This window comes from Hippocampus guttulatus, chromosome 1 (assembly GCF_054856545.1).
Source record: "Hippocampus guttulatus isolate MCC_2025c chromosome 1, RoL_Hgut_1.0, whole genome shotgun sequence".
NCBI classification, from domain to species: domain Eukaryota; kingdom Metazoa; phylum Chordata; class Actinopteri; order Syngnathiformes; family Syngnathidae; genus Hippocampus; species Hippocampus guttulatus.
Window position 1 is genome coordinate 14,907,130 of NC_141261.1, and position 14,034 is coordinate 14,921,163.

The 14,034-nt window shown below is 48.8% G+C and overlaps 1 protein-coding gene across 1 annotated transcript; it reads left to right on the forward strand.

Annotated features, from left to right (window-relative positions):
- Window positions 1–201: 201 nt before the first annotated feature.
- Window positions 202–12,722, forward strand: LOC147210573 (metabotropic glutamate receptor 6-like). The gene is made up of 16 exons (XM_086112819.1): window positions 202–307; window positions 1,697–2,223; window positions 3,711–3,927; window positions 4,173–4,308; window positions 4,382–4,536; window positions 4,784–4,924; window positions 5,866–6,072; window positions 6,778–6,917; window positions 7,006–7,128; window positions 8,046–8,310; window positions 9,072–9,307; window positions 9,822–9,983; window positions 10,050–10,199; window positions 12,178–12,318; window positions 12,385–12,504; window positions 12,602–12,722. Exons 2-15 carry the CDS (start codon window positions 1,750–1,752, stop codon window positions 12,472–12,474), a joined length of 2,637 nt encoding a protein of 878 aa, XP_085968945.1. The 5' UTR covers window positions 202–307; window positions 1,697–1,749; the 3' UTR covers window positions 12,475–12,504; window positions 12,602–12,722.
- The last annotated feature ends 1,312 nt before the right edge of the window (window positions 12,723–14,034 follow it).

Consider the following 14,034-nt stretch of genomic DNA (forward strand, 5'->3'; position numbering starts at 1 on the left):
CTGATGACTGAATTTAGTGCAGCCACTTGCCCAAAATAAAATTGGCTGACATTTGTGAGACTTGATTCATGGCCTCACCACTAGAGGTCACTGTCAGCCAACGACCGCTTCTCCAAAAATCCTCCCCCCACACACACACACACACACACACACACTCTGTGTTGATTGGAGCGTCTGCGTTACGTGGTGGATAACTTCCCCATCCGCCAGGTGAGTTTGACCAGAGCAGAACCTCCACAGTGGGGCAGCCGGGACGTGAGCCCCCAGCAACCCCCTCCCACCTCGCCCGAGAGGAGGCACTCGCTGCGTAAGTAAGCTTCTTGCTTAACGACAACACATTTGAACGCGTGTGGCTATTTCTGATGATTGATATTGTGGTTAAAACAAATTTATTTGGGAAGCGCTCATCGATCAGCTGACGTTGGTCCGGTGTTTCATTCCTGAGGATCAAATGTCGACAATAATCCAGATTGCGCTCTTGCAGCAGGTGGAGTGGGGGCAGGGGTTCACCTCATAATCAACTTGAAGTGCACATTTTCAATGAAATAATTCCAATTTAAAAAAATAAGCCTCAGGGTGAAAATTCAATGTGAGCCCGGTAACACTGCGCATCTTACGTGAAGGAAATTTTTAACCGGGGCTCTGTGAGATCGAGCCTACTGGTTCGCAATCGGATGAGCCAACGGGCAGATTTGCCGCTTCTGAGCTGGCGTCAGAGGTGCCACGGCGGTGTCGAGAAAACAGGGCACATGTCTTCTTCTGTGCAGCCACGGTTTGAAGCTGTAAAGTCCCCCATCGAAAAGGAGATGTCGTTGGCTGAGGCAAATTGTTTGGTAGCGAGACGCAGCAGTGGCTGGAAGTTCGATTTGGACAGGCAAATGGATGAAAAATGGATTTGTGGAAGTTGAGACATGGCATGTTGGCGGCAAGGAACTGAAGGTAGGAGCTTCAGGGAGTGATGGACAAGCGAAGCTTCATGAAGCACTCGTGATAGTTTTTGACTCCTCTAGATGGCACTCTCGGTTTAAAGATGCAGTGGAATTTGAACACATTTCCATTGCATTAAACCAAGAGCATCATCTAGAGGAGTCAAAAAGTGCTCCATGAAGCTTTGTTTTCCCATCACTGGCTTCAGGTCATGCTTTGCCACCGCATTGTGGCAATCAAACGCCTTTTTGGATACAATTGGCAATCCGGGCTGAGCTTGGTCTGGAGGGGGGGGGGGGGGTCTCCCTTTCCAAAGCGTGAGACAATTTCAACCTTTGAGGACGGCGAGATTTGCTTCCGTTTAGCGGTCGTGTTTTCGTAGCACGTGCTGGGGACCGCGCCGCGCCTCCGGAAGTACAACAACGTAGCAGTCGATTAATGGAGAGGAGTCCCGCACCGTATATCTTGTTCCTAAGCAAGGTCGCGGCCACAGTTAGCGTCCCACGGTTCATTGTAGCGAAGGCCTTTCCATTATTTTGTGGGGAAAATCTGGTCGTCGTCATGAAGTTGACGTTCTAAATATATGTTCGTTGGAAACAAAATCGGCAAATGGAAAATAAATGATGTGAAATCAAGAGTTTGAAATGTGAACGTTAAAGGGGTGAAAAAAAAAGGAGGTTCGACTGTACAAATCATGACGTGTTGGGGTGACTGGGGTGATTTTCTTTCAAGTCTGGGATTGATTGGCTCCTGTATTGATTGGTCGCAGGCAGCACATAGCGGCAGGATGAAGAGAAATCAAGTGCGGCTCGCAGAATCAGAATGACCTCATCGGTCGTCCTCCTCCTCCTGGATCTCTCGGTGCGGGCGTGGGCCTCCCACCAGCATTTCCACCCCCACTCCATCAAGATCCCGGGCGACATCACCCTGGGCGGCCTGTTCCCCATCCACGCCCGCGGACCCCACGGCCTGCCCTGCGGCGAGCTGAAGAAGGAGAAGGGCATCCACCGCATGGAGGCCATGTTGTACGCGCTGGACCGCATCAACGGCGACCCGGCGCTGCTGCCCAACGTCACGCTGGGCGCTCGCATCCTGGACATGTGCTCCCGGGACACGTACGCCCTGGAGCAGTCGCTGACCTTCGTGCAGGCGATCATCCAGAAGGACACGTCCGACATCCGCTGCTCCGACGGACGGCCGCCCCTCATCCGGAAGCCCGAGCGCGTGGTGGCGGTGATCGGCGCCTCGGCGAGCTCCGTGTCCATCATGGTGGCCAACATCCTGCGGCTCTTTGAGGTAACTCGCCACCCTGATTTTTTGTTGGGGGGGGGGGGTTGCCCTTTACTCATCCCAGCTGTCAATGTGGACTGTCCCGATCAAATATTAGAATCGATAATTTGATGCGTCGAATGGTATCGGTCAACAACAGCAAATTATAATCCGTGATGGCTTTATGCGTCATGAAATGCGTTTTTCATGCTAGTTTAAAAAAAAAAGTCAACTTTTTGTCTACTGCAACAGGTTTTTGTTTGGATTATTGTTTTTTTAGATTGCGCCATGCACATTTTACCACGTGTTGAAATTTATTGGGATAAAATTTCAGGGGAAAAAAATCCACCTGTTGGTCAACCTAACCCTCAATTCATGAATATAGGACTACAATACATATGATATTATTATGGCGATCAAACCTGATGTGCTTGAGGCAAATTCAGACTCGTTGTGAAAAAATTCCATCTTGAAAAGTTTACATGCATGAAAAGGTCGAGTCCAAAAATGTGTTGCCCAGACCGTTTTTTAATGTCACAGATTAAAGGATTTTTTTTTTCCACGAATTGATCATGATGGAATTTCTGGTTTGATCTGTACCAGAAATGTTGTTCATTGTTCTCCAAAGTCGGATTTTGTTGCAACGCAAAGATCATGAGTCGATATCAAACCTTCTGAGCAGCTCAAATCGGACCATTTGGCCAATTTTAAGATGAACAATGACTCAACGATGAATCGATTATCACAGTCGTTTTCAGTTCATTTGATGATCGATTAGTTAGCGATTGATTAATTCATTTTATCCAAAACACAAATAAATTAATTTCATACATGCTCATTATCATAATCCCTTAAATTTATTTTATTATTTTTTTCCTCCACTGGAAAAGCACAGACTATGCATGCCGGATTAATTTTGAAGCAATTAGTGTCTGCTTCACTGCTGCTTTTAATGTTCTTAACTGCGTGCGTGCGTGCGTGTGTGCGTGCGCGCACACACACGAGGGCAGGAGTAGTGGTGGGGGGGTGGTCCAAGAGCAGTGCAGTGAAAGTAGGTGGGGCTGACACAAAACAGGCAATCAGAACCAACTTGAAAGACGGCCGTCACAGGAAATAATCCAACACCGATGAGCAGACTAACGTGAACACGCTAATGCGGTCACCATGGTAACCTTCCGCTCATCTCATTTCGCTTTCGTGAAATGGTAATCTGCCAACGCACACAATGCGTACTAATGTGATTGTTACTCCCTTGATTGAAGCGTGGCACACATTTGGGCTGTTGCGCAGTGACCGTAATCCCTTTGACTGCCGTTTGTCCTTGTCTTTGTCCGGACCCCGTCTATCCATTCACACGCGAAACGTAAACATGTCTGTCCATTCACATCCCCAATGCATCGTCTGGCTATGCATTCACACCCAGAATGTCCATGTGCGTCTTGGCATTCCCCTCCACGCACGCATCTATCTTTCCAATCTGGATCGGTCGCTGACGCATTCTGCCGGTCACTCAGATCCCTCAGGTGAGCTACGCATCGACCGCTCCGGAATTGAGCGACAACAACCGCTACGACTTCTTCTCCCGGGTGGTCCCGCCGGACTCGTACCAGGCGCAGGCCATGCTGGACATCGTCAAAGCCCTGGGCTGGAACTACGTGTCCACCTTGGCCTCCGAGGGAAACTACGGCGAGAGCGGAGTGGACGCCTTTGTGCAGATCTCAAGAGAGGCCGGTCAGATGGCTATTCTCTTTGAGGCATACCGGCCCCTTTCAACAGTGATGTTGCTTGTCCATTCACAGACACAAACCAGATAAACATCTGTTTTTGGGATGACATACATTGATATAAATTGATAATTGTGTTATTACAATGTAATAGGCCCGATTCTGTCACGTTATTACAATGTTGTAGCCGCGATTCTTGTTATGACAATAATAATAATAATTAATAGCTGCGGGGTTGACGCATCTGTTCAGGTGGTGTGTGTATCGCCCAGTCGGTGAAGATTCCCCGTGAGCCAACAGACGGTGAGTTTGACAAGATCGTCAATCGTTTGATGGAGACCAGCAATGCCAGGGGGATCATCATCTTTGCCAACGAGGACGACATCAAGTAAACGCTCGCCGCCAAATCGATCCCGTCCTCTGGGCGACCAACTATAATCCGGCCCCTTCGCTTGTGACAGACAGGTCCTGGAGGCGGCCAAGCGTGCCAACCTGACTGGCCACTTCCTGTTTGTGGGCTCTGACAGCTGGGGGGCCAAGAGCTCGCCCGTCATGAAGCTGGAGGATGTCGCCGAGGGGGCCGTCACCATCCTCCCCAAACGAGCGTCCATACACCGTAAGAACACTCACACACACACACAGACTGTGGGTTCTCGTTTTTGCTACGACGTGGGGACTTCAATTTAACTGCGCGTTTGAAATTTGGTTCCCCCGGAGCGAATCCCTCACACACCAAGTCCCACCCTGGTGCAAAAACGTGTGTGTGTGTGTGTGTAATTCTTCTGCGAAGCTGTTGCACGTTGTCAAATGAGTTGAATACTGTCATGTGTGCACTCCGGCAAGAGAATGTGTGTGTGTTCCAGGCTTTGACCAGTACTTTATGTCTCGCTCACTGGAGAACAACCGCCGGAACATTTGGTTCAATGAGTTCTGGGAAGACGACTTCCGTTGTAAACTCACCCGACCTGGCGTCGAAGTGGAGCCCGACAAGAAAAAATGCACAGGTGAACTCAAATCTCATTGGAGGTGGAGTATAACATGACGGTAGACCTGATGCGAGTTGGCCCGCTGCAACGATGTGTCAGTGCTTCCAAGAATAGCTTTTCGGTGGAGTTGGGGTCGAAAATACAAAACACAAAAGAAGCAACTTTGCCTCGGGGGGGTGGGGGGGGCTTATCATGACATTTCATTGGCACGATATGTTTGGCACCGTTCCTGATGCCCCACCCATTTTCCATGGGTTGGGTGTCCACTCTGAACTGGATTTCAAGTTCTGAAAGACTGGTCACATGCAGTTTACTTGAACTTCGGTACGCTGGATTTGGCCGGAAATTGGTCGCCCGTCTTCAACTCAGTCCGCTCGGTTCAAAATAATGAACCCAACCTGGGGTAAAATATGCGTATGTGTGTGTGTGTGTGAATGTGTGTGTGTGCGTGTGTATTCTGACTTAAGTTGACGCTGCATTTTCACACAAATTTTCTCAAGTAGTGAAAGCTTTAAAGACTGTTAGTCCAATTGTTTAGTCAGTTAACAACTGGAATAGAAATGTCTTTCATTTTAATTCATGGTTCTTGTCCAAGTTTAACCTGTGAGATCAAAACATTTATTTATCACAAATCAGCTCTTGCTTATTTGTAATATACAGATGAATTTGTTACTTTTGTTAAAAAAAAAATACACGGAAAGAGAACATGGGGAGAAAAATAATCGCATTTTAAATCACAATCGCTGTATGGCGGGGGGGGATGGAGTAGTAATGAGATCATATTCTAAATTGTTCAACCCAGCATTTTCTAATGTGGACTGCGCCAAAGTTGTCCCAATGGCGAGGACAAAGAGCGTCCCAGTAGATGGAGGTCAAGCGGCTTTCCTTCGGAAACCGGCTCGCGTTAATCGCGCACTGGTCGTACCAATTGCAACGTGCTTGTGTCCATCCCCCCGCAGGCCAGGAGAAAATCGGCCATGACTCTCCATACGAGCAGGAAGGCAAAGTTCAGTTTGTGATTGACGCCGTGTACGCCGTCGCCTACGCCCTGCACAGCATGCAGCAACGGCTCTGCGGCAACCAATCCGACGGCGGCGTGTGCGGCGCCATGGACCCCGTGGAGGGACGCTCCTTGCTCGGCTACATCCGAGACGTCAACTTCAACGGTCAGATTACAGAGATGAAAGTCCTCCGGATTTTCCCGGAATTCCGGGTTTTTCACATTTTTTATGAAAATCTCTCCAGAGAATTGAGGAAAATTTGCCCAAAAATTAATCCGGATATGAGTTGAAAACATTGAACGAAGGCGTTTGTGTTCGTTGTTTTGCTTTCACGAGCGTAGCCATGTTGAAATCAAAAGATGCGCTTGCGTGCATGTTCGCGCTGAAGCACGCACAGCAGAGAGCAGCGGACTATCTACTGCTGAGGCTCGCTTAGCTTGAGTGGCGTCACCACAACAATAATACCCTCGCCTCGCATTCTCATGGCCTCGCCATATCTCTGAGATTTTGAAATTTCGGCGAGAACGTAAGCCACAAAGGGTACACGTGGGCACACAAAAGGAAGATTAATCATTGAATGTCGAGTATTTGAATAGCATTTTGTGTAAACTAATTCATGCGTGATTGGCCAGGTGTGTGTGTGCGCGCACGCGTGTGTGTGTACATTTTTTTTTTCCGGAATTTTCCGAAAAGTCCACTTTCATCTCTGAGATTACCGCGCCGCACTCAAACGCGTCTGTTCGCCCGTCGACGTGAAATGCAACGCACACGCGCGCCCAACGTCCACGACGGTCCCTCCATTCACGCGTGTGACGCAAAATGGAGTTGAGTGTGGTCACATGGGGTCGGGGCGGTGTCTTGTCAAAACAGGAAGTGCAGGCACCAGTGTCTTGTTCAACGAGAACGGAGACGCTCCGGGCCGTTATGACATCTTCCAGTTCCAGATGACCAATCGCAGTCACCCCGGCTACCACGTCATTGGCCAGTGGACCAACAACCTGCGTCTCAACGTAAACGCTCCGATCGTTCCCAAACTAGATGTGGCGTACCGTGCGCCTGTGTGAGACGTCATTACGTGTGTGTGTGTGTGTGTGTCAGGTGGAGGAGATGCAGTGGTCTGGGGGAGATAAGTCGCTTCCAGACTCCATTTGCAGTTTACCGTGTAAACCAGGAGAGAGGAAGAAGATGGTCAAGGGGGTCCCCTGTTGTTGGCACTGTGAGGTAAATGCTCTGCCCGCATGTCGCCGGCGTCGGGCCAAATCTTCGCACCTCCAAAATGCTCCCTTTCCACGAGAGCCCCAAATCATCGTGCTTGTTCAACCATCAACATTGCTTCGTCAAAGAGAGCAAGCCATTTCCAATGCTTCAGATAATAACACCCGCACGTGTGGAGTGAGTCATCAAATAAGTTTGTAAAAACCTGGAATGAACCTGCGGACTTTGTATCGGTCTGTTGCGTTGAAGAAGGCAAAGCTCTCCCTTTACCGCTTCATTTACGTTCCCACCCTCACCCATGAACGTGATCCCAGATGCGAGTGGCCAAAAATGAGTTTACTCCTCGGGGCGGGTTGCGGGGGGTGTCCAGGCTCTCCCTTAGAGATAAGGCGAGAAGCTCACTCATCCGGGAGGGGCTCAGAGTCAAGCCGCTTCTCCTCCACATCGACAGGAGCCAGATGAAGTGGCTCGGGCATCTGATTTGGATGCCTCCTGGACGCCTCCCGGGTGAGGTGTTGCGGGCACGTGCCGCTGGCAGGAGGCCATGACACGCTGGAGAGATGATGTCTCCTGGCTGGCCCGGAATCCCTCGGGATCCCCCCGGGAAGAACTGGGCCAAGTGGCTGGGGAGAGGGAAGTCTGGGTTTCCCTGCTAAAGCCGTTGCCCCCGAATATGCGGTCGAGAATGGATGGACGGATGCAATTAACCAAATTGTGATCTTGGGGGTTTTGGTCCGACACCCGCGATATTCTAAGCGTGGCAGCATCGGTCTGCCCACTTGCATGAAGCAAGGTAGTCCACATTAAAATAGCCACAGAGATTGAAAAACTAACCACCAGCGAGTCAAAGTAAAAAGTCAGCAGACAAATCAATACTCCTGACACCTGAAAGGACTCTCTCTTCCCTGCCCAAACGTCTCCAGCTCTGCGACGGCTATCAGTACCAAGTGGACCAGTTCACCTGTGAGACGTGCCCGGCGGACATGCGGCCGGTCCCCAACAGGACGGCCTGTCGTCCGATGCCCATCATCAAACTGGAGTGGAAGTCGCCCTGGGCCCTGGTGCCTGCCTCCCTTTCCATGCTCGGTATCCTGGCCACCTGCACGGTCGTCATCACTTTCGTCCGATTTAACGACACGCCCATCGTCAGAGCTTCTGGGCGGGAGCTCAGCTACGTTTTGCTGACAGGTTGGTGACACGTGAAAGACTGGCACACGCTAAACCCATATCCGCACTCCAGGCGCACTAAGGAAGGGGTGGGCAATTCTATCCTGGATTTTATTCGTTTTCGTCTCCCTGCTCCACCACACCCGATTCGGATGATAATCTCATCAGCAAGATCTGCTGACGCTGTATAAAGATCCGGATCAAACACTAGACTGGTGCACACCCGGGACAGGTACCCGCTTTAGACCGGTTGGTTGACACTCGAGACCAATGTTCCCCCGAAGCTGCGTGGGCGCACGCGGAAAAACTTGTGCCAACCATGCATGCACAGGACATTTCTATGATTTCCACTGCAGCTTAATCTACAAACGGGACACCACACCGTTCCCAGCGATCGAGGGGACCCACTCGGTTGCTCTACAATAGTTCGATGCATACCTTGACACGCTTTCACTCACACTCGTCCGCAGGAAATGCGCGGACTGCTCCCTTCAGGAAGTCCAAACATGGGCGTAGTGTCCCGGCGCCTTAAATGAGGCTCTGTCACACGTTTCAGAGGTGACTTGAAATATTTGTGTTTGATGGAATATGTTTTCCGTGAGACCAGAATACCGGTGTACACTAAAAACTGGTGCACCCGCACGACTGGTAACTTACAAGACCTGTGCTGCTGAAGGAGATGATATCAAATGAGCCGAGTCCCATTCAAACAAAAAAAAAAATCTTTCCTAAAGCCGACGGCAATGTATGATTTCATGATGCGACTCCGTGTCCTCCCTCAGGGATCTTTTTGATCTACTTGATCACGTTCCTGATGATCGCCGAGCCCGGCGTGGTGGTGTGCGCCTTCCGGCGCCTCTTGCTGGGTCTGGGCATGGCCATCACGTACTCGGCCATGTTGACCAAAACCAATCGCATCTATCGCATCTTCGAACAGGGCAAGCGCTCGGTGACGCCGCCCAAGTTCATCAGCCCCACGTCGCAGCTGCTCATCACCTTCGTCCTGGTCTCGGTCCAGGTGAGAACGCCACTTCCTGTTTCTCCCCCGGCGTCACGGATACCGTCGATTCAGGCTGTGATGGGAAAACGAAGCTTCATGAAGTACTTTTTGACTCCTCTAGAAGATGCTCTTGGTTTAGTGCAATGGAAATGTGTTAAAATGGGACATTGGACATTTTAACACATTTAACGCCATCTAGAGGAGTTAAAAACTATCAGGAGTGATTCATGAAGCTTCGTTTGTCCATCGCTAGGTTCAGGTATTCGGCAAAAAGTCCAATTTTGGCAACTTTTCTCTGGGCTGCTCTAATTGTCGCCATGCGTCACTTATGACCACCGGCTGGATTCGTCCCTTGATTGGTTTGGTAGGATGGTCGGTCAATTTGCCGGTTGGGTGGTTGGTTACTTGATAAATGAGTTGCCAGATGGGTTCGCCATTTTTTTGTTGTTCTTTGGTTGATCAATGGAATGATCGATTGCTTGTTTTGGGGATTCAAGATTTGTTGGTGTGTGCGTGTGTGCGCGTGTGTTAGGTGTTGGGCGTGTTTGTGTGGTTCGCCGTGGTGCCGCCTCACACCATTGTCGACTACGAGGAGCTCCGGCCCCCCAACCCCGACTTGGCCCGAGGAATTCTCAAGTGTGACATGTCCGACCTGTCGATCATCTGCTGCCTCGGCTACAGTATCGTGCTCATGGTAAGAAGTCGAGCCCCGCCCACGGCGCGCAAGCGACCGCCTGACCCACCGCATTTGTGTCGCTAGGTGACGTGCACCGTGTACGCCGTGAAAAGCCGGGGGGTCCCGGAGACTTTTAACGAGGCGAAGCCCATCGGCTTCACCATGTACACCACCTGCATCGTCTGGCTGGCCTTCGTGCCCATCTTCTTCGGGACGGCCCAATCCACCGAAAAGGTAAGGATGCGACACCGGAGCTCAGGACCTCTTCACTGCAATAAAATTCTGATCAGCGATTAATCTGCTGATTAATTAAAAACAGAATCAAGTATTTTTTTTGTGGTCCGTTAATGCTTTGTATGATTTTTGACTGTCTCACAAAGCTTTGTCTATCCGTTTTTTCGTTTTAATCCCACAACAGAAAGAAAAATCTGGACAATTTTGTGTGCGGACCATATTTTGGGGGGGAGGAGTGGATATTTGAATTTTTGTCATATGTTGTAATGTGTTTAAAAGAAAACAACCCCCGCCCCCCAAAAAAAATCTGCAGATTTTTTCTTTTCTTTTTATTTTTTTGTGTGCTGATTTTGGAAAAAGTTAATATCGGCCGATTAAATCAGCCAGCCAATTAATCCTTCGGGCCTGAGTGCCTACCAGCAACTCACTTGCTATTACAGTGCCGCTTGAGAATCGAGCCTAAATTCCTTCTATTTCATATTTCTGGAATCGATTATCCAATCAAATAATTGAGTCATCTGATTGAAATAGATTTTGCATGAATGAACGCCGGCAAGAGAAAAAGCTTGACGTTAGGCGAGGTCCTTTGAGTGCAGTACTTTGGAGTGTGATTTTTCAAAAAAACGCACTGCTTTGGCCAAGTCGATGAGTTCAAGCTTTTAATTCATTTGACACGTCACTTGCTTCGGACCCATGGTGGGGGAAAAAGTCAAAGCAAAAGATCTGCATGCAGTGCAGAACACAGAAACAATCGCTTTCTCTCTGCATGGTAACCAAAGTCAAACGACAGTGTCCCGATGTTGTGAATTTCACTGTCGCCATTTTGTGGCCGAATTGAGGTAATGAAAAACGGAATCCGTTGTGATGTTTGGGATTCATGAAGCTTTTAGTGAGGGATTTTTTTGTAGAAGGGGCTGGGGGGGGGGGGGGGCGATGGGTGTCGTTCAGTCTGAGGTCAGGAAAGCAGACTTTTAATGGTCTTTGGAGAAAAGTGTTGCAGTCATCCAAGCACACCGGCTGGGATTGGACAGATTAAAATTATAATCTGATGCAGGCTGTAATTATGGAACCAAGCAGCTTGTTTCTGTCTAGTCTAGAGCTGCTGAATATTGATATTAGACTTGTGTTTCACATCCTTTGCTATATTTTACATTCGAAAAATGTCAAAGCCCACGTCGAACGAAAATGTCAGAAAAAATAATGATTATATAACCTCTATTAAATGAGATAAAAATCATCTTTATTAGATGTAATATGGGCGGTACAGTGATCGAATGGTTAGCGCAAAACCGCCCCACAGTGCAGGAGGAGGTGCAGGGTTCGATTGCGGCTCTGGCCTTCCTGTGTGTTGTTTGCATGTTCTCCCCGTGCCTGTGTGGCTTTTGTCCGGGTACTCCGCTTTCCTCACACGTTCCAAAAACATGCTCGGCGGGTTAATGGAACACTCAAAATTGTCCCAGTGCGATTGTGAGCATGCCCCGCCCACTGCACGAAGACGGCTGGGCTGGGCTCCAGCACGCCCTGCGAGATCTTATGAGGAGAAGCGGGTTAGAAAGTGGGTCCATAGGTTAGATGTAACATGTATTGACACAGGCTCCCTCTAGCGGTGCATGAAAGTCTCACCTAAAATTGTATTCAACTTTCCACTTGCATTTATGGGCATATTCTCCCAGTGACGCTTAAATCATTTTATCACGCGTGTTTACTGCGCACTCTTTCTTTTCTGTTCTCCAATCTGTGTTTCTGACACACCCACAAAGCGTCACCTGCAAAAATATGCGCGTGACCGTCAATGGCGCGTGATTCGCTGAAGTCCGAGGGTGGCCTTAATTTCCGTAGCGTGGAGTTCTCATGAGATGGGAGAATTCCACCCTCAGAAGATGTTACTTGATTAAAAAAAAAAAAAAAAAAAAAAGTTTGAGACTCATTGTAATCCGGATTCCATTCTAGCCCGTTAAACGCTGCGTCCTCTGCGCAGATGTTCATCCAGACGGCGACTTTGACCGTGTCCATGACTCTCAGTGCATCCGTTTCCCTCGGGATGCTCTACATTCCCAAAGTCTACGTCATCCTCTTCCAGCCCGAGCGCAACATCCAGAAGAGGAAGAGGAGCTTCAAGGTGAGGAGGAGGAGGAGGAGGAGGACGGGATGTTCTGTTGTGCTCACGATGCTCTTTGTCCGCCAGGGTGTTGTCCAGGCTGCTCAGCTGTCTCACAAATCCATCAAGCTGAATCAGAATGGAAAGAGCAAGTTCGAGCCTGACAGAACGCAGTAATTTCAAAGTGCGCCGACAGTCACGTTCAAGGTTTCAAGAACACTTGCCCGTTTGTAAAAAAAAAAAAAAAGTTTAGAAGGTTGTCGTCGGTGGCGGTTGTTGACAGCTCGTGCCGTTTCCTTCACAGGGCGTCGTTTGACCAATCGCTGCGCAGAATCACTCATCGTCGTAGGGATCTCATCCGTTCGCTCTCAACTGCAAATGGTTCCATGTCAAATAGGTTTATTCATGAAATTCATTCAACAATACGTCCGTGTTTCTTTCGGCATGATTTGCCCAAGTGTGTTTTGAGAGAATGAACACGTCAAGGTTTGATGTCGCGCTCACATTAAAACATTTCGTACATCCGGAAAAATCAACTAACAACACATTCGTTGGGGATGTATCGGTCACTGTCGCCCCCTGCGGGAAGAAATGGGAATGACTCACAGTCCGCCTGGCTGGGGTTGATCGGTCGCGTTTGCGAGAGGGGCGGGGGCGGGGGGTGTGCGTGCGGGAGTGTGTTTTTGCGTTTGTGTATGACTGGGAAAGACTTTCTGATTTTTAGCACATGATTTTGCTTTTACGGGTCACGTCAAATGATGCGGCGGGCCGGTTCTGGTCTGGGCCTCGAGTCTGGAGTCATTTCCTATTGAGCTCCTAAATCATGGCTTTATTCGAGTGAACCTACATTTGTGATCAGATAGATAAAGTCAACCCAACATGAGTCTCAACAAGACGCCTGCATCTCTCTCTCTCTCTTTCTCTCTCTCTCACATACACACTCTGTCATCTTTCTTTGTCGTGATGTTCCCGGCTCATTGTGTCTCCATTGCGTTTGACACCATTTTGTGAAAGCGTCAAGGATGCTAGCCGCGCTTAAAGATTAATCGGAGATCGATGACGTCACCGGGGTGGGGGGTAGATGAAGGGGCATCCTGCTATGGTCAGAAGTGATCACCAATCAATGGGGATAAAATTAGGAAAAGTTAAGTAAAGCACATGTGTCAACTACTTATTTTTCGGAGGGATCAAAATCGGCCGGTCGCCACAGGCATCCACTGTGCTATGGTTGGCGATTCAAATTAAGAGTTTTAAACTGGCCTTCGTGTTTTAAAGCAGGCTTTAAAACAAGGGTAAGGATTTCCGAGTCGGGTGTTAATTTATGGTTATGATTTCAAAGTCAGGTTGCAAACTCAGGTTTGGGTTTTAAACTACAGTTCGTGGCTCAAAAGGTTATATAATGCTACGGGGGGGGGGGGATATTGACTTGCTCAAAACCTGTGGCATCATGGGAAAAATGCGAGAAAGGAAATTAGGCATTGCAAACATATAACCATAAACATTCATAAACCATATTTACGTTTTTTGAACGTCTTGGTATAATGCAGCCTAAATGCTAAACAAGAAATGTTATTGATTTATTTGTTTATTTCATGCGGAAATCAATAACCCGGGTCCTAGGCATTTACAGTAATCCCTCGGTATAACACGGTTCATCTCTCACGGTATTTTTAAAAGATGACCACTTCAGGGATTTCACTTATCGGGGGTTCTCTTTGGAAGGTAACCAACCCTCCG

Excerpts from the sequence above, each read along its gene's own strand:
- LOC147210573 (XM_086112819.1), top strand. The coding sequence starts at position 1,750 with ATGACCTCATCGGTCGTCCTCCTCCTCCTGGATCTCTCGGTGCGGGCG. Across the intron at positions 3,928-4,172 it reads GCAGATCTCAAGAGAGGCCG|GTGGTGTGTGTATCGCCCAG; the intron begins GTCAGATGGCTA and ends GCATCTGTTCAG. Across the intron at positions 7,129-8,045 it reads CCTGTTGTTGGCACTGTGAG|CTCTGCGACGGCTATCAGTA; the intron begins GTAAATGCTCTG and ends AAACGTCTCCAG.